Source organism: Myodes glareolus, chromosome 27 (genome assembly GCF_982192425.1).
Source record: "Myodes glareolus chromosome 27, mMyoGla1.1, whole genome shotgun sequence".
Classification (NCBI taxonomy): Eukaryota; Metazoa; Chordata; class Mammalia; order Rodentia; family Cricetidae; genus Myodes; species Myodes glareolus.
In genome coordinates this window covers 7844358-7858938 of record NC_142052.1, presented here as the reverse complement: position 1 = coordinate 7858938, position 14581 = coordinate 7844358, and the positions used below count along the sequence as shown (strand labels likewise).

Genomic DNA, 14581 nt, shown 5'->3' with positions numbered 1-14581 from the left:
GCAAAACCCATCAGGGCTGAGGTCCCACCTCTTTGCACCTGTTCCTGCTTCTCCTACACCTTGTCTCTTTATTCTCCTCCTTAATCTAGAATAGATTACTTCCTCCTGCAATGAGCTCATGCAGTCTTGGCAGTGCTGTGGAATCCTGGGAGGAAGGCTCTGAAACCGGTCCTCGAAGCCTTGACATGTTGACTCCTCAGGAGGACTGATCGGGAGCTCGCTCAAAAGCCCTTGCTCCTCAGTGTCTTTTCTCAGACACTTTCACTGTCCATGTTAGGGTCGAGTTGAACATTCCCCATGTGGCAGACTGAGTCCAGGGACTAAGTGGCGCTGGACCCCAGCTGCTCGTCTCAGTTTAATAACTACAAGAATTGCCTGAAGCATCCGAAGGTGAATTCCTATTTCATTCATTGTTTCTAGTCTTCTTGCTGCATGATAATTTGTAAAAGAGTTGGTCTGCTCTAGCGGAAGGAGCTTGGCGTATTCACCTTTGACCTCTGGCATGGTCTGTGGAGGGAGATGGCGCTTTCTTCCTAACATCGTCCTTCCTGCAATTCATCAGATAGGTTCACAGCCACACAGTGAGGCTCCCGTTTCACAATCAGAGCCATGTTGCTGTCAGTAGCTTTGCAATCTTAATTAGTATTTTGCCGTGTGAACCTGGGCAGTGGAGGTGACGTCACTTTCCCGAAGGCCTCCTAGGAGCCGTATTATTGTTTTACCTTAATTGGAGTACTGAGAGAGAGAAAAAAAAAAAATGAACCAATTTAATTTTCTCTTACCATTGCCCTGTGGTGTTTCTAAGAAATAGTCTTGACTTATCTCTATCAAATGGGTCCTAAGGGGGCTGGTTGCCTTGGTACTAAAGCTTACAAATAAGTCCACTTGGAACGGGGGTCAGTACTAGCTGGCTAATGAGCTACTCCAAAAACCACTGTCTTGACCTGAGGCCATTCAGTGTCTGAAAATGAAGAACTGACTTTGCAGCCTTAAAGGAAGAGGGGCTAGAAATTGGGTTTAGGAAAAGGTAGTAGGTTCTTATTTAAAAAAAGGGTTCCACCTTCCTGTTTGTTATTCTTTCCCTGCTTTTAGTCTGGATTCTTTCAGGCTGTTGCAATACAACGAAGGGTGAAGCCATTTATTTTCCATATCGAATGTGCTCACCCCCGCGGTGAGATCCCACTTGAGAAACAGCAAATCCCCCAGGTTTCCCACACTAAAGAGCTACACAATTGATTGCTGGAGAAACGTGGTTCCAGTTCACTGGGTCTTAACTATCTCCCTAGTGAGTCATTTGACCCGGAGGCAACGCTAACTGTATCCGGAAGGTGACGGAATGAATGCACAGGGGCTTCGCTGTCCTGTCACTCCAAGTCACGTCAGGACGGGAAGGTTTGCTTTGTCTCACCATCGAGGCCATTGTTGTCTTGGAAACCATTGTTCCCAGACAGGACTCCCCTCACGTGTAAAGTGTTTCTCAGATGTGGTTCACCTTTCTCTTCTAGAATCTCCTTTGTTCCTCTTTATGCTGGTACAAACGCAGCACTCTGTATTTCAAAGGGAAGAGCCAGCGCGATTCTGACAATAAATTGTGGTTGGATTTATAAAGTATTCATTTGAAGAACCCTAAGGCGATTTTTTGAGTTACAGGATTGAGACATTATACCCTATTTTGTTATATATGTTATAGTTTAACAAATTTAGTAAAAGGTGAGTTTTCATTAAGAAACGATTTCTACTAGGGAGATGGTTTGGTCAGTAAAGTATTAACAGTGAAAGCATAATGCCTAAATTCAACCCCCCAGAATTCAGCGCACTTGTAATCCCAAAGGTATAATCTCTGTGTTGGCAAGGCAGAAACAGAAGCATCCTCAGAATGACCTAGCTCCAGGATCAGAGAGAGATCCTATCTCAAAATATATGATGGAGAGGAATTAAGGAAGATCACGGCTCTCTACTTCTGGCCTCCATACATGCACAACTATGTACACACAAACATGCATTTATATACACACACATGCATGTACATGCATGCACACAGAAAAATCTATCAAAAGTATAATTTATTTAGTCACACATATTTTAAAGACTTGATAAAGCTCTTCTATTATTTTCATAATTATTTACCTTATAAGTGCTTTTGTCTGATATCCCTTGACTATTTCATTTTAATTGTATAACTTCTTATCAAAATTAAATAAGTACATATGTATGTAAATATAGCACACTTAAGAGAAGAACAAAAATCTCTTCCCTCGCTTTCCCCATGCACGGTCCACCACCTACACATGTGCACGTCTCCAACTGTCCTCTTTGCTGGAAAGCAAAGTGATCCATTTTTTATTATAGCCCCTTCTTTCCTCCTGACATTTTGAACAAACTCTGAGAGGTTTTTTTTTATATTCATCTTGCAATACTTACTAGAAATTCTTTTTTTTTTTTTGCTATATCATTTCACAAAGTTGATTCTTTGTGTGTTTGTATGTATCCAGGCACACATTTGTGGGGGTGCACATGTGCCAGAGAATAACCTCAGGTGTCATCCCTTAGGAGCTACCCACCTTGTGGCTTTGGGGCAGGGTCTCTCACTAGCAGAGTTGATGCTTGTTCTCTGAACATCCCTTTGGAAGACTGTGTCTCATAGATGACGTCATTTGTGATTACATAGCATATATGAGTAGTAATAATGCATCTCCATTATTCGAAATTTAAGCTGTCAAACTATAGCTGCCCCCTTTGCCGCCAGTCTGTTTACTTTCCATCCCTAGCCAGCAAAGCCGTTCTCTGTAGCTCTCATTCTTGAGCTCCTCTGTGCATAGACAAGGAAAAGGAGCAGGGCACTTTGTGTTCCCCACCCCCATTAAAATATAGCTGATCAAACATTTTGTTTTTCACACAAAGCATTGTAACTTTGGGGTTCTTTTCTAATATGTCCTCATTCTTCTCACAGCTGTGTAACATTTCATTTGTTATTGATGAAGCCAACTAGTGAATGGCTGAGTCATTCTCAAGTCTTCCTGTTGTAAATGATCCTTCAGTAAACACCCGCCTAACTGATCTGTAGAATACAGTCCTCCAATGGAAACTGCTAAGCCAAAATGTGGGTACAACTGTAATTTTGAAAACATTCGGACCAGTTGCCCTCCTTTGGAGGTATACTGCCGGTCCCGTTTGCTGCCCTCCGCACTGTCTGAGGTTTCTCCGCTGTTGCCTATTGTGCTCAAGACTTTTCCTGCCTTTTAATGCTTTAACTGGTAGAGAAAATGAATCAAGACCTGATCAAGACCCCATACTGTGTCAGTTTAAAGCTACCTAATTTTATTTCTAATGCTTCTGGAGGCTAGATGTCTAAATGGATTTCAGTGAGGTAAAAGCAATGTGTTGGCCGGGCTGTATTACCTCTTCAAGGCCCCACAGGACCTGTCTTATTTTCTTTCCAGTTTTTATTGCCCACCCAGGTTAGCTGCTCCTCTAGAGCCAGTAGTAGTGAGCTCAATCTTCTGTACCTGTCACCCAAAACCCAGAAACGAGCACCCCTGGTCCTTCTGCAGAAATCTGAGCTGGGTCAGATATTGCTGGGCTCACCCATATGAAGCAAGATGTCCTTATGTCAGTTAAAAGCAATCTGAATCCCAACTTTAATTCATCTATGTTGTGTGGCATAACAGTATCAGGGTCTTGGCATTTGGCTCGTAAAAGTCTTTGAAGGCCTATTATTTGACCTTTGGAAGTTTGCATTTTTCTGCGGTTTGACTAATGTAGAGCATATTTTTATGTTTAAGAAAATTAGATTTTCTGTATGATAAAATAGCTGCTCAAATTCTTTGGACATTTTCTAACGGTTATTAAGTTCCATTTTATATTGGACATTTGTACATTATCTCAATACCATTTAAAGTTCGCATTATTATTTCTCACTTACTCTTCAATGTTATCCATATTTATTGGTTTTGGGACTTTACATGGGTGCACATGTGTGGGGTGTATGTGTATATGAGGGTTCACATGCATGTGTGTGGAAGCAAAGATCAACCAGGGTTCATCAAGATCCATCCATCTTGTTATTTAAGGCAGATCTTCTCACTGGAACCTGGCAATCACCCACTAATCTGGGCTGGTTAGTCAGTGAACCCCAGGGATCATCCTGTCTCCCACTCCCCAACACTGAGATTATGAACTCCATGAGGATGCCGGTTTTTTGCATTACTGTGGTTTTGGTTTTTGTGTGTTTGTTTGTTCTACATTTTCAATAGCCTTTGAAAAGGACTTTTTCCACTCTGATATTAATATACCCTTTTTATTTCTGGAACTTCTATGCCTTTTTTTTTCCACACAAAACTTTGAGCCTTTCAAAATTTATCTGGGCATAAGTAATGAGGTACAGAGAATTTCATTTTTTTCAGCTGATTAAACATTTATCTAACAGTGTGTATGTAAGACCTTCACTTGTCTTACGATACCACTTTTAGCATTTATTAGGATGTAGTAGGCCTACATATGGGTATCTTATTCTACTCTCTTGGTTTCTCTACATAAGTGTGAGTACTAATTTAACCATAATGATGCATATCTACGAATCACCCAGACAGACACAATCTTCTTCTAAGGAAAAAGTAGAAACTGGCCGTGTGAAATGGAAAGTACACGACAGACCCGCCAGCGTGGAATAAAAATAAATAGCACATAGCCACTTACTGAGCCTGGTCCCGAAGGAAAATTCAGTCTTCAGCTGCATCTTGAAGACAATCGCAAAGTAATTACTACAGGACAGCAAGCATATGTAGGAGCGGCAAGCAGGCTAGAGAAGAAGCTGTCGACTGAGTAAAAACTCCCTCTTCAGCACAGTGTCTGCACAGCTAAGGCTTAGGGACTACTGCAGAAGAGTGAGCAGAAAGCCTATCAGAGCCCGAAGAACCAGAGGTCGTGCATGTCTCCTACAGATTACATGGAAACTGCAGCAACAGTATGGGTACCGAAACAAGACCTAACAATAACAACAGCAATGAGACAAACTAATATGAAACGAGGAAATTTTACCGGGCCTCACCCATAGACAAAGAGCTACGGGCAACTAGTGACTGACTGCTGAGGAAGACAGAATTAGTCTTTTCAGGGACGGGCCCGCTAATTGGGTATTCAATGCCAAGTGGTTAGCCCTGAATTCTACACATACAGGCAATGCATGTTGTATGTATGTGTGTGTGTGTGTGTGTGTGTGTATATGCATACATAGATATATCTCACAAATATATAGTTATATATTTGCATGTGAATGTGTGTGTGTGTGTGTGCATGTGTGTGTGTGTGCATGTGTGTGTGTGTGCATGAGAGAAAGAGACAGAGAGAGGGAGAGAGAGTATATAACAATAGTCAAAGAACTGGGGGCCATGATTTCATAGCAAGTAGGAGAGGAACATGGGAAAGGCTGAAGGGAGAAGACGTGGGAGGCGTTAGAGGGAGGAAAGGGAAAGAGGAAATAATGTAACTATATTTTAATTAAAATTAAAAGCTCTTAAGGAGAAAAGGCTTCCCCTCTCAGTTCATAGTCTCCATGGAGCGCTTCGGTGTAATATTTATGAAACATTTAATAAATGCAAGACAAGATGTAATTAGAATAAATTGTATAGAAACGTCTAACTTTAGACACATGATCAATGACAGTTTAGAAGGAAGAAGTTCGGATGTTCAGACCAGCTGCTCTCCAGGACTTCCCAAAGATGTAGACAAGGGGCAGGATTGAGACTATCTCATTGTTTGAGAGCATCCCACCCTCTACACTGACAGTAAAGCTCACTTGCAAATGTCCTGCATACTGTTGTGTGCACAAGATAGCTAAGTGTGGCAGCACGTCTTTGTAACCCTAGCATTCAAGATGCCGAGGTAAGAGAACTGCTGTGAATTTAAAGCTAGCCTGGGCTACGCAGCAAGACTGTATGCCAAGGACTTCAGAATTACAGCAAATACATTTTAATTTTTTCCTATACTAATCATCAGAAATGTTTAAATGCATGTACTATATATTTATATTGCAATCTCATTTCAAGGAGAGAATTTTTGCTCTTAATTTTATTTGTCATGAATTTAAATAAGATGGTAAAAATTTTAGTGGTTGTATATACAAGTATATGTATATGAATATATATACAAGTATATGTAGATGTATAAGTATATGTATAACATGAAGTTCTGCCCGATTCCTGTTCCAAAGATTTCAAGCAAATAGAATTTCCCATCACAGAGTACAACTCTGCGTTTGCCGATGTTCCTCTGTATGTCACACGCCCCTGTGAAGTGGCACTGTGTGATGTTCATTATTATCGCTGGCACCTGGCACCCATTAGACACGCGGCAATCCGCAGTGAGTAACCTTGTGAATGCATAAGCACTCCGGAAGCTTTTGATGTGTGGCTTTCGACAGTAAGTAATAAACTGTGTCAGCCCGGGTAGCGCTAGTCCCTGCTCCTTCAGTTCTGCTGAGTGTATGGCAAAAGGAATTGACTAATGACATAGGAGACACCTAAACAAGTGTTCTTTTCTTGTCTTCATTCTATGTATCAAAGCTCCGTTCAACCCGAATAAAGGCGCAGACAGCATTGTGAAGTTTGACACTTACGGAGACGGCATGGGAAGGTACAACGTGTTCAACTTCCAGCATGTAGGTGGAAAGTATTCCTACTTGAAGGTTGGCCACTGGGCAGAAACTTTATCTCTGGACGTGGACTCTATCCACTGGTCCCGAAACTCAATCCCCACTTCCCAGTGCAGCGATCCCTGTGCCCCCAACGAAATGAAGAATATGCAGCCAGGGGACGTCTGCTGCTGGATCTGCATCCCTTGCGAGCCCTACGAATATCTAATCGATGAATTCACCTGTATGGATTGTGGGCCTGGCCAGTGGCCAACGGCTGACCTCTCCGGATGCTACAATCTTCCAGAGGATTATATCAAGTGGGAAGACGCCTGGGCCATAGGCCCAGTCACCATTGCCTGCCTGGGTTTTATGTGCACTTGCATAGTTATAACTGTGTTTATCAAGCACAACAACACACCCTTGGTCAAAGCATCAGGCCGAGAACTCTGCTACATCTTGTTGTTTGGAGTGAGCCTGTCCTACGGCATGACGTTCTTCTTCATTGCTAAGCCGTCACCTGTCATTTGTGCACTGCGCCGGCTTGGGCTTGGGACCTCCTTTGCCATCTGCTATTCGGCTCTGCTGACCAAAACAAACTGCATTGCTCGCATCTTCGATGGTGTCAAGAATGGCGCCCAGAGGCCAAAATTCATCAGTCCCAGCTCTCAGGTCTTTATCTGCCTGGGTTTGATACTGGTGCAGATTGTGATGGTGTCTGTGTGGCTTATCCTGGAGACTCCAGGCACCAGAAGATATACCCTTCCAGAGAAGCGGGAAACGGTCATCCTAAAGTGCAATGTCAAAGATTCCAGCATGTTGATCTCTCTGACCTACGATGTGGTCCTGGTGATCCTATGCACTGTCTATGCTTTCAAAACAAGGAAGTGTCCTGAAAACTTCAATGAAGCCAAGTTCATAGGCTTCACCATGTACACCACCTGCATCATCTGGTTGGCCTTCCTCCCTATATTTTATGTGACATCGAGCGACTACAGAGTAAGTCTTTAATTGCTTTTTTCTTTTCCTTAATTTGACTTTTTTTTCCCTTTGTTCTTTTAACTTAGCAATGCTTTGCTGGGTAGGAGTTAGGGTAGTTCCTTTTATTTCATCTCAAGAATGAGTCAAATAATTACAAATGCCATGACTAACTTCAATATGATATGAGAAAATTAATTCTCTATGCTTTAAGACACTTAATTAGTGCTTAATTTGCTCAGAGCACTGTGCCAGGCACAGAGGGGGAAGACAGATAGAACTGGAGGGTCATTCAAGTAGTTTATAATCTAGTGAGGAATAAAACATAATGCATACACATAAAAGTGTCTTAATTAATTTAAAAGGCAATTGACAAGAGAATGATACTTAATCACTAAAACCCTAATGAGAATACTTGAAATTAGACGCAAGAGGATGTCTATAATAGATGCATATATAAACTAAAGTATCACTGTAACATTAAGTCAAGATCAGAATAAAGATCCAAACCTTTTATTCATGCTTTAGAACTTCCCTGCAATTGATTAAAATAAGTCTGTTTTGCATTTTCTAAGCCTTTAGTTGTGTATACAAATATACCGTGTATAATTGTGTCTATGAAGCATTGAACTGCTAAAACCTTTATTACACGTGTATGCGCAACCTAATTAATTAATTTATAGAGTTCAAATTTATGGACTGCCATATAATTACCATCTCTTGTGGGGCAGATGTCAGCATCCCATCATAGTTTCACAAGTTGTTGAGCCATTCATAAGTTAATTTTGCTTTAGTAATTCTAACTCTAGTGTCTTCGGTGAATCATAAGATTTACTCCCTCTTCCCACAGTTGGTTTTTATTGTCTCCGTTTTCTAAGTCATCATAAATTAGTTTTTCACAGGCCTGTTTCCTTGCTGTGCCATGACTTTACAAAATGAAGTAGTAGAAGAGCCTTCCGGAATCTTCTGTTTACCAGTAATTACAACATCACCCCAAATCTAGGAAACCGCATCTCAGAAGGAAGGCACAGCAAATCCCAAACTTCAGACAGGGAAAAAACAAACAAACAAACAAACACCTTCAAGGTGTTTTATGGCACATCATGGTATGTATTATTAACAGAAATAGATTACATTCTTGAGAGTATAAAAAGGCATATTTTGTTTGCCATACAATCAGGTAAGTAACAACATGTGCTTATTAATTTATCCTTTTATAATGTTTTCATATTTCAACACATGTTATATACATACCATTATTAACCTTAATATGATATGAGAAATTAATTCACTGTTTTAAAATACATATACAATATGCTTATATATATATGTAATTTCTACCAATTAAAATAGTTATTTAAAGGAAGAAAAAACCCAATAGCTTGACAAAGGCTACTGTTTCTAGTTCAAATTATTCTCAACTATATTCATGAAACGTATGGACTGTATACAGTAATAATCAGTACAAATGAGGAACTCAAGTTCAATGTTAGAGCAATGGTTAGGTTTTTTAATGATAAGATATTTAAGCATTTATTTATTCATTTTAAAATTTTAAAAATCTTTAAGAGAGGTAGTATTGTAATTTGGTAAGCAAAATCAAAGGCAATATATGTGAACCACAATAGAATTTGAACAGTCAGAATTTCAGAATAAAATAGAGAAGTATTATTAATATTTTTAAAGCCGCTATCCGTAGCTGTTGTCCTTATATAGACATTCACCCCATGGATCATTTCTTTCTTCCTTCCTTCCTTCCTTCCTTCCTTCCTTCCATCCTTCCTTCCTTCCTTCCTTCCTTTCTTTCTTCCTTTCCTTCTTTCTTTCTTGTTTTGGCTTTTTAAGACAGGGTTTCCTTGCATCTTTGGAATCTGTCCTGGAACTAACTCTTGTAGACCAGGCTGGGCTCAAACTCACAGAGTCCTGCCCACCTCTGCCTCCCGCGTGCTGGGATTAAAGGTGTGCACCACCACCGCCCAGCTGGGCAGCTGACTTTTTAATGTTGTTACTGTATTGCCATTAGTGAACCTGGTTTAGAGTATCGGGAATAAAAACCAGTGGAGTGATAATCACGTTGAGTTTCAACTTCTCATCCTCAAAAAAGCTGCTTTAAAGTAAAGCAGAAAATGTTACCACAAGCAAGCATTTATACATGACATAAAATTTTGATCTTACTAGAGAAGTTAGCACTTGTTTCTCATGCACCAAAATTTGAGTTTGCCCCTTGTATGATAACAATACAGTAGAGTACAAACTAGACAGAATAGCTGAAGATACCAGCAATTTCCCCGCGCTGTAGAAGCCGACAGTAAATATGAACAGGGTAACCGTGAAAGGACAAGGCGGAGACCACTGGTGTGACTCTGGAACTCCGACAAAGTTCAAATACAATAAAATGTAGTAAAAAGGAGCGGTGGGCTGCGTTCCACCACCCAGATCCCCAGCTCGCGCACAGCTAGCTTTACACCCGAAATAACAAGACACAAATTGTATTCTTTTAAACACTGCTTGGCCCATTAGTTCCAGCCTCTTATTGGCTAACTCTCACATCTTGATTAACCCATTTCTAATAATCTGTGTAGCATCACGAGGTGGTGGCTTACCGGGAAGGATCTTAACCTGCGCCCATCTTGGAGAGGAGAGCTATAGCGTCTGCTTCACTGCCTTCTTCCTCCCAGCATTCTGTTCTGTTTACTCTGCCTACTTAATTTTCTGTCCTATCAAAGGGCCAAGGCAGTTTCTTTATTAACCAGTGAAAGTAACACATAGAGAGATGACCATCCTCCATCAATAAAATCCAAATATTCCCAGGTTGATAATCTCGAAATTTAAGCATATATATCAAATCATTAATTATTTTTAAAGAGCTGTCAGCCAATTTTGTTGGCACCCACTGAACAATGTCTACTGTAGACTGGGAAGCAGCCAAGCCCCCAAATTCTACGAGCCAGCCAGAAGAAACCACCAACACCAACATTCTCATGCAGAAATGTGTTAGGGTAGAAAGGCATGGGCAGCTACAGTTTAGTACAAGAACGCAAGAATTATTTGATCTAAGAGGTTGGCTGGGAGCTAAACGATGTAGAGCTTTGTAGGATGTAGAAAAGAATATAAATTTTTATTTTCTATAGGAAGATTTTTTGGTGACTGATATCCTGGTCTCACACTACAAAGGCAAAAGCAGGGAGAGTGGTTAGCTTGCTTGGTTGAACAGAGGCTGTGGGAGCGTCATCCAAGTGTTAATACTTGAGGGGGTTGGAAGCAGACACAGCAACCTGCCACAGCGCCAGGGACAAGGCCGAGCACATGTAACTGCTGGCTCAGATGCAAAGGACTTTTTCACAATCACAGCAGCAACTAGGGTCAGCATCTATGTAGGACCCCCCCGGTTCCAGTTTCGAGAACTCAATGCAAACTGGACTCAGGGTCACCTGAATTTGCCATGATGGAGACAGGCCCGCCTTTCCTGAATTGATTGAATATACCGAAGCACGGCATTGTTAATGAACCCATTCCAATAAATGAGTAATTATTGTACTCATCACAAATGTTAGCATTATTTCTGATTTTAAAAATAAGGCATTAAGGACCAGAGAGCTTGTTCAGTGGTTAAGAGCATTAACTGCTCTTCCAGGTCCTGAGTTCAAATCCCAAACACCCCACATGGTAGCTCACAACAATCTGTAACAGGATCTGATGCCCTCTTTGGGCATGGAGGCATATGTGGAGACAGAATACTCATACCTAAAATTAAAATAAAATAAATACATAAATAAGTAAAATTTTTAAAATATGGCATTATAATGTGATTTCTCTTAATTACTGAGTTGTCAGCATCCCCTTCAATTTGCATCTAAAATATGTTTCTTACCTTCAGCCCAGCCCTACCCCCCCAGTGAAAAACGCTAGGTAAGAGGATGATTTTGGTCAGCATGACGTACAAATTAGAATGTCTTCCCTCTCTTGAGTTCCCCAGTGTCTGGGGCAGGTAGACTTCGACTACCCTGAAGGACAGAAAGAACTTGTGCCTCACCTTCAGTGTGTTTCTCCTAAAGCAGCTAAAGTCATGACGGAGAGCGTGCAGGACGCAGGCACTGTGCAGGGGTAGTGCAGCCCTATGCCAATAAGCAGGACACGGTTGCTTCTGGAAGCCACTTCCTGCTCGACTTAAGGTCTGATTGTGGGGGCACCTGAATGTGCAAATTGGTAAGAGATGGTGGTACATGACTGTAATCCTAACACCAGGGAGGCTGAGACAGGATGAGTGTGGTTCAGGGAATTGAACCTTCGTGGTGATGCCCTGCATTAAAAAAAGAAAAAGAATTTGATGACCAATCTAATCTTGAAATGTTGACATTTATTCTTCACCCGTGCTTTAGGGAAATCTTCAGAAAAGGGGGGGAAGGGCACAAGTCTGAAAGAGGCTCCAGTAGGTGACCTGGGGAGCAATCACCCCCAGAGTTGTCAGTGGGGCATTTTTACTTTTGATTTTGCCTGAATGAGGAAAAAAATCTTCTTTTGTCTCTTTTTTTACAAATCAAATTTAAGGTTTTATCATGTATCCTATAGTCATGAAAAGGATTAGCCATCTCTTTCGCATTATTAATAATATCCTTATCTTCCCAAAGTATTTTTATAACCATTCAGATTAATGTCAAAGTGACCCAGAATTAAACAGGGATCTTTCCGCCTTGTTAAGAAAAGAAGAGAAAAGAAAAGAAAAGAAAAGAAGAGAAGAGAAGAGAAGAGAAGAGAAGAGAAGAGAAGAGAAGAGAAAAGAAAAGAAAAGAAAAAGAAAGTATTGTAGCTTTCAGGCTTCACAGCTGAGTAAGGCTGTTGGTAACTTCTCTCTCCCTGCAGCCCGCAGAGCACCTTCAGGAATAGTGAAAGCTAGCCAGCAGGAATGTAGCCTCTAGGGCATTTCTACTTTGCTTACTCTATGCCCTGTCTTTAGCAATAGGGTCTTATCAAGTTCTGATGGACAGCCAAGAGCAATATCAATAGCTTGTATTGTCATTTCTGAGACTTCCCCAACTGGCAGCTCAGAGGGAGATGGTTATCCTACATCTGTCACTCAGATTTTGCTTTCATAACCTATAGGTTTGGGGAGCATTATTTCCCATATAGGATACCTCTATTCAGAGGCCCACCCCACAAGAGGGAACTCACAACTGGTACTGGAAACCTGGCTAAGAAATCATAGGTCTCCAGGTGATTTACCACTATTTTTTGGTAAATGGATGTAGTATCAACCGACCTCTGAACAGTTCTCCTTATACCTGTGGATTAGTGTAGCTCTCAGACCCCAACAGAGACCCTGCTTTTTTTTCAGTGGGTGGCGGTTGATACAGAGACTCACAACTGGGCAGAGTGGAGAGAATAAGTAACTAAGAGAAGTGCTGGGGTCTAAATAGGACATCTATACGACACACACACACACACACACACACACACACAAACACACACACACACACATCAAGGCTCAGCAAACATTGCGGAAGAGAAGAAGAATATATTTAAGAGTCAGACTGTGAGGAATACAGCTAGAAAGCACTGTCTTGTGGACATGACCCAACAAGTGCACCCACAAACTCACTGCAGCTGGGGTTGTCTGCACAGCTGAGCTGCACAGGGCCAGCCCATCACCCTTTCTTCTTGTGTGGGGAAGGACTTCATGAGGCTCCACCCCTCTGAGGGACTACTGACAGGGAATGGCTGTTGGAAGACAACTTGTTGCTTTCTTCAGTGGTGCGACCACTGCAAAGTTGTTCCTATTTTAGTAATAGTGTAAACAGGCTACTCTGTCTAAACGAAGTGGCTCACACACAAAAGGGACATGAAAAGAGGAAGGCACTTGTTTAAAGGTTCAGTAGAAGAGCGAGGGCAAACAAGACAAGGAACACTCCAGAGAGAAACCAAATACTTATTATGTACATGAATTAAACTGGCAAAGAATAATAAATAGATAATTTTTGAAAATAAAAAATAAATGAAAGACAAAAGAAGAAAGAGTAAGTCCGACCCAGGTAAGAGCACAAATGCCAATAAGTGCTTCGTCTGTGGATATCCTGGAGTCTTTCCGTCCTAGGGAAATGTACTCAAGTAGACAAAAGCTCCTTTACAGATCCAAATTCCACTGCAAAACTGAAACTTTTATCCATTTGAAAAGTTGCCTTTAAAGGGATACACCTTGAGAGAGCCCACCACTGTGACCTTCCTTCTGTAACAAATACCAAGAGCCCTGGACCCACAAGTACCAAGGGCCCTGGACCCACAAGTACCAAGGACCCTGTGCCCACAAGTACTAAAGACCCTGCACCCAAAAGTACTAAGGACCCTGTGCCCACAAGTACCATGTGCTTTGTACATATGGAACCATATGTCCTGTATGTTCAGCTTCTCAAGGACATAGGACAAGCTCAGATGACCCATCCACTTTTGCCTTTCCTGAAGGTGTCTCTTCTCCTGATTAGTGAGGTTCAAACTCCACCACTTCTGAGAAAAGAAGGTAGAACTTTCTGCCCAGTCAGAACAAAATCAGTATTGTTAGTATCACATGGACATGACTCCTGCTGTGAAGAAACGCACCCTGTCCCATCCCAGAAAGATCCAGAAATGATCAGAGCACCAGATTAGCTGCTCTGTTTCAACACTTTCTCTAGAACCCAATATTCAATCTTCCTACAGATCCTCCATTTCACAGGCAATGAGTAGAGTCCCATTTGAGTATGTCAGACTGACCATACAATTGTGCCAACATGTGTGCTATTGATTTTTATGGAGTTTCTTTGGCCTTTGAGACCCTTATACTTCCTTCCTTAAAAAGTCTGAGTTAGAGGGCTGGAGAGATGGCTCAGTGGTTAAGAGCATTGCCTGCTCTTCCCAAGGTCCTGAGTTCAATTCCCAGCAACCACATGGTGGCTCACAACCATCTGTAATGAGGTCTGGCGCCCTCTTCTGGCCTGCAGGCATACA

The 14581-nt window shown here is 41.5% G+C and overlaps 1 protein-coding gene across 2 annotated transcripts in view; it reads left to right on the top strand.

Moving 5' to 3' along the window:
- The window catches only part of Grm3 (glutamate metabotropic receptor 3), a 214850-nt gene that overhangs the window by 184618 nt on the left and 15651 nt on the right, over positions 1-14581 (top strand). For both annotated transcript variants that reach the window (XM_048433580.3, XM_085684182.2), the window contains exon 4: positions 6561-7627. In XM_048433580.3, the coding sequence (XP_048289537.1) occupies positions 6561-7627 (1067 nt within the window). The remainder of the gene's footprint in view (positions 1-6560; positions 7628-14581) is intronic.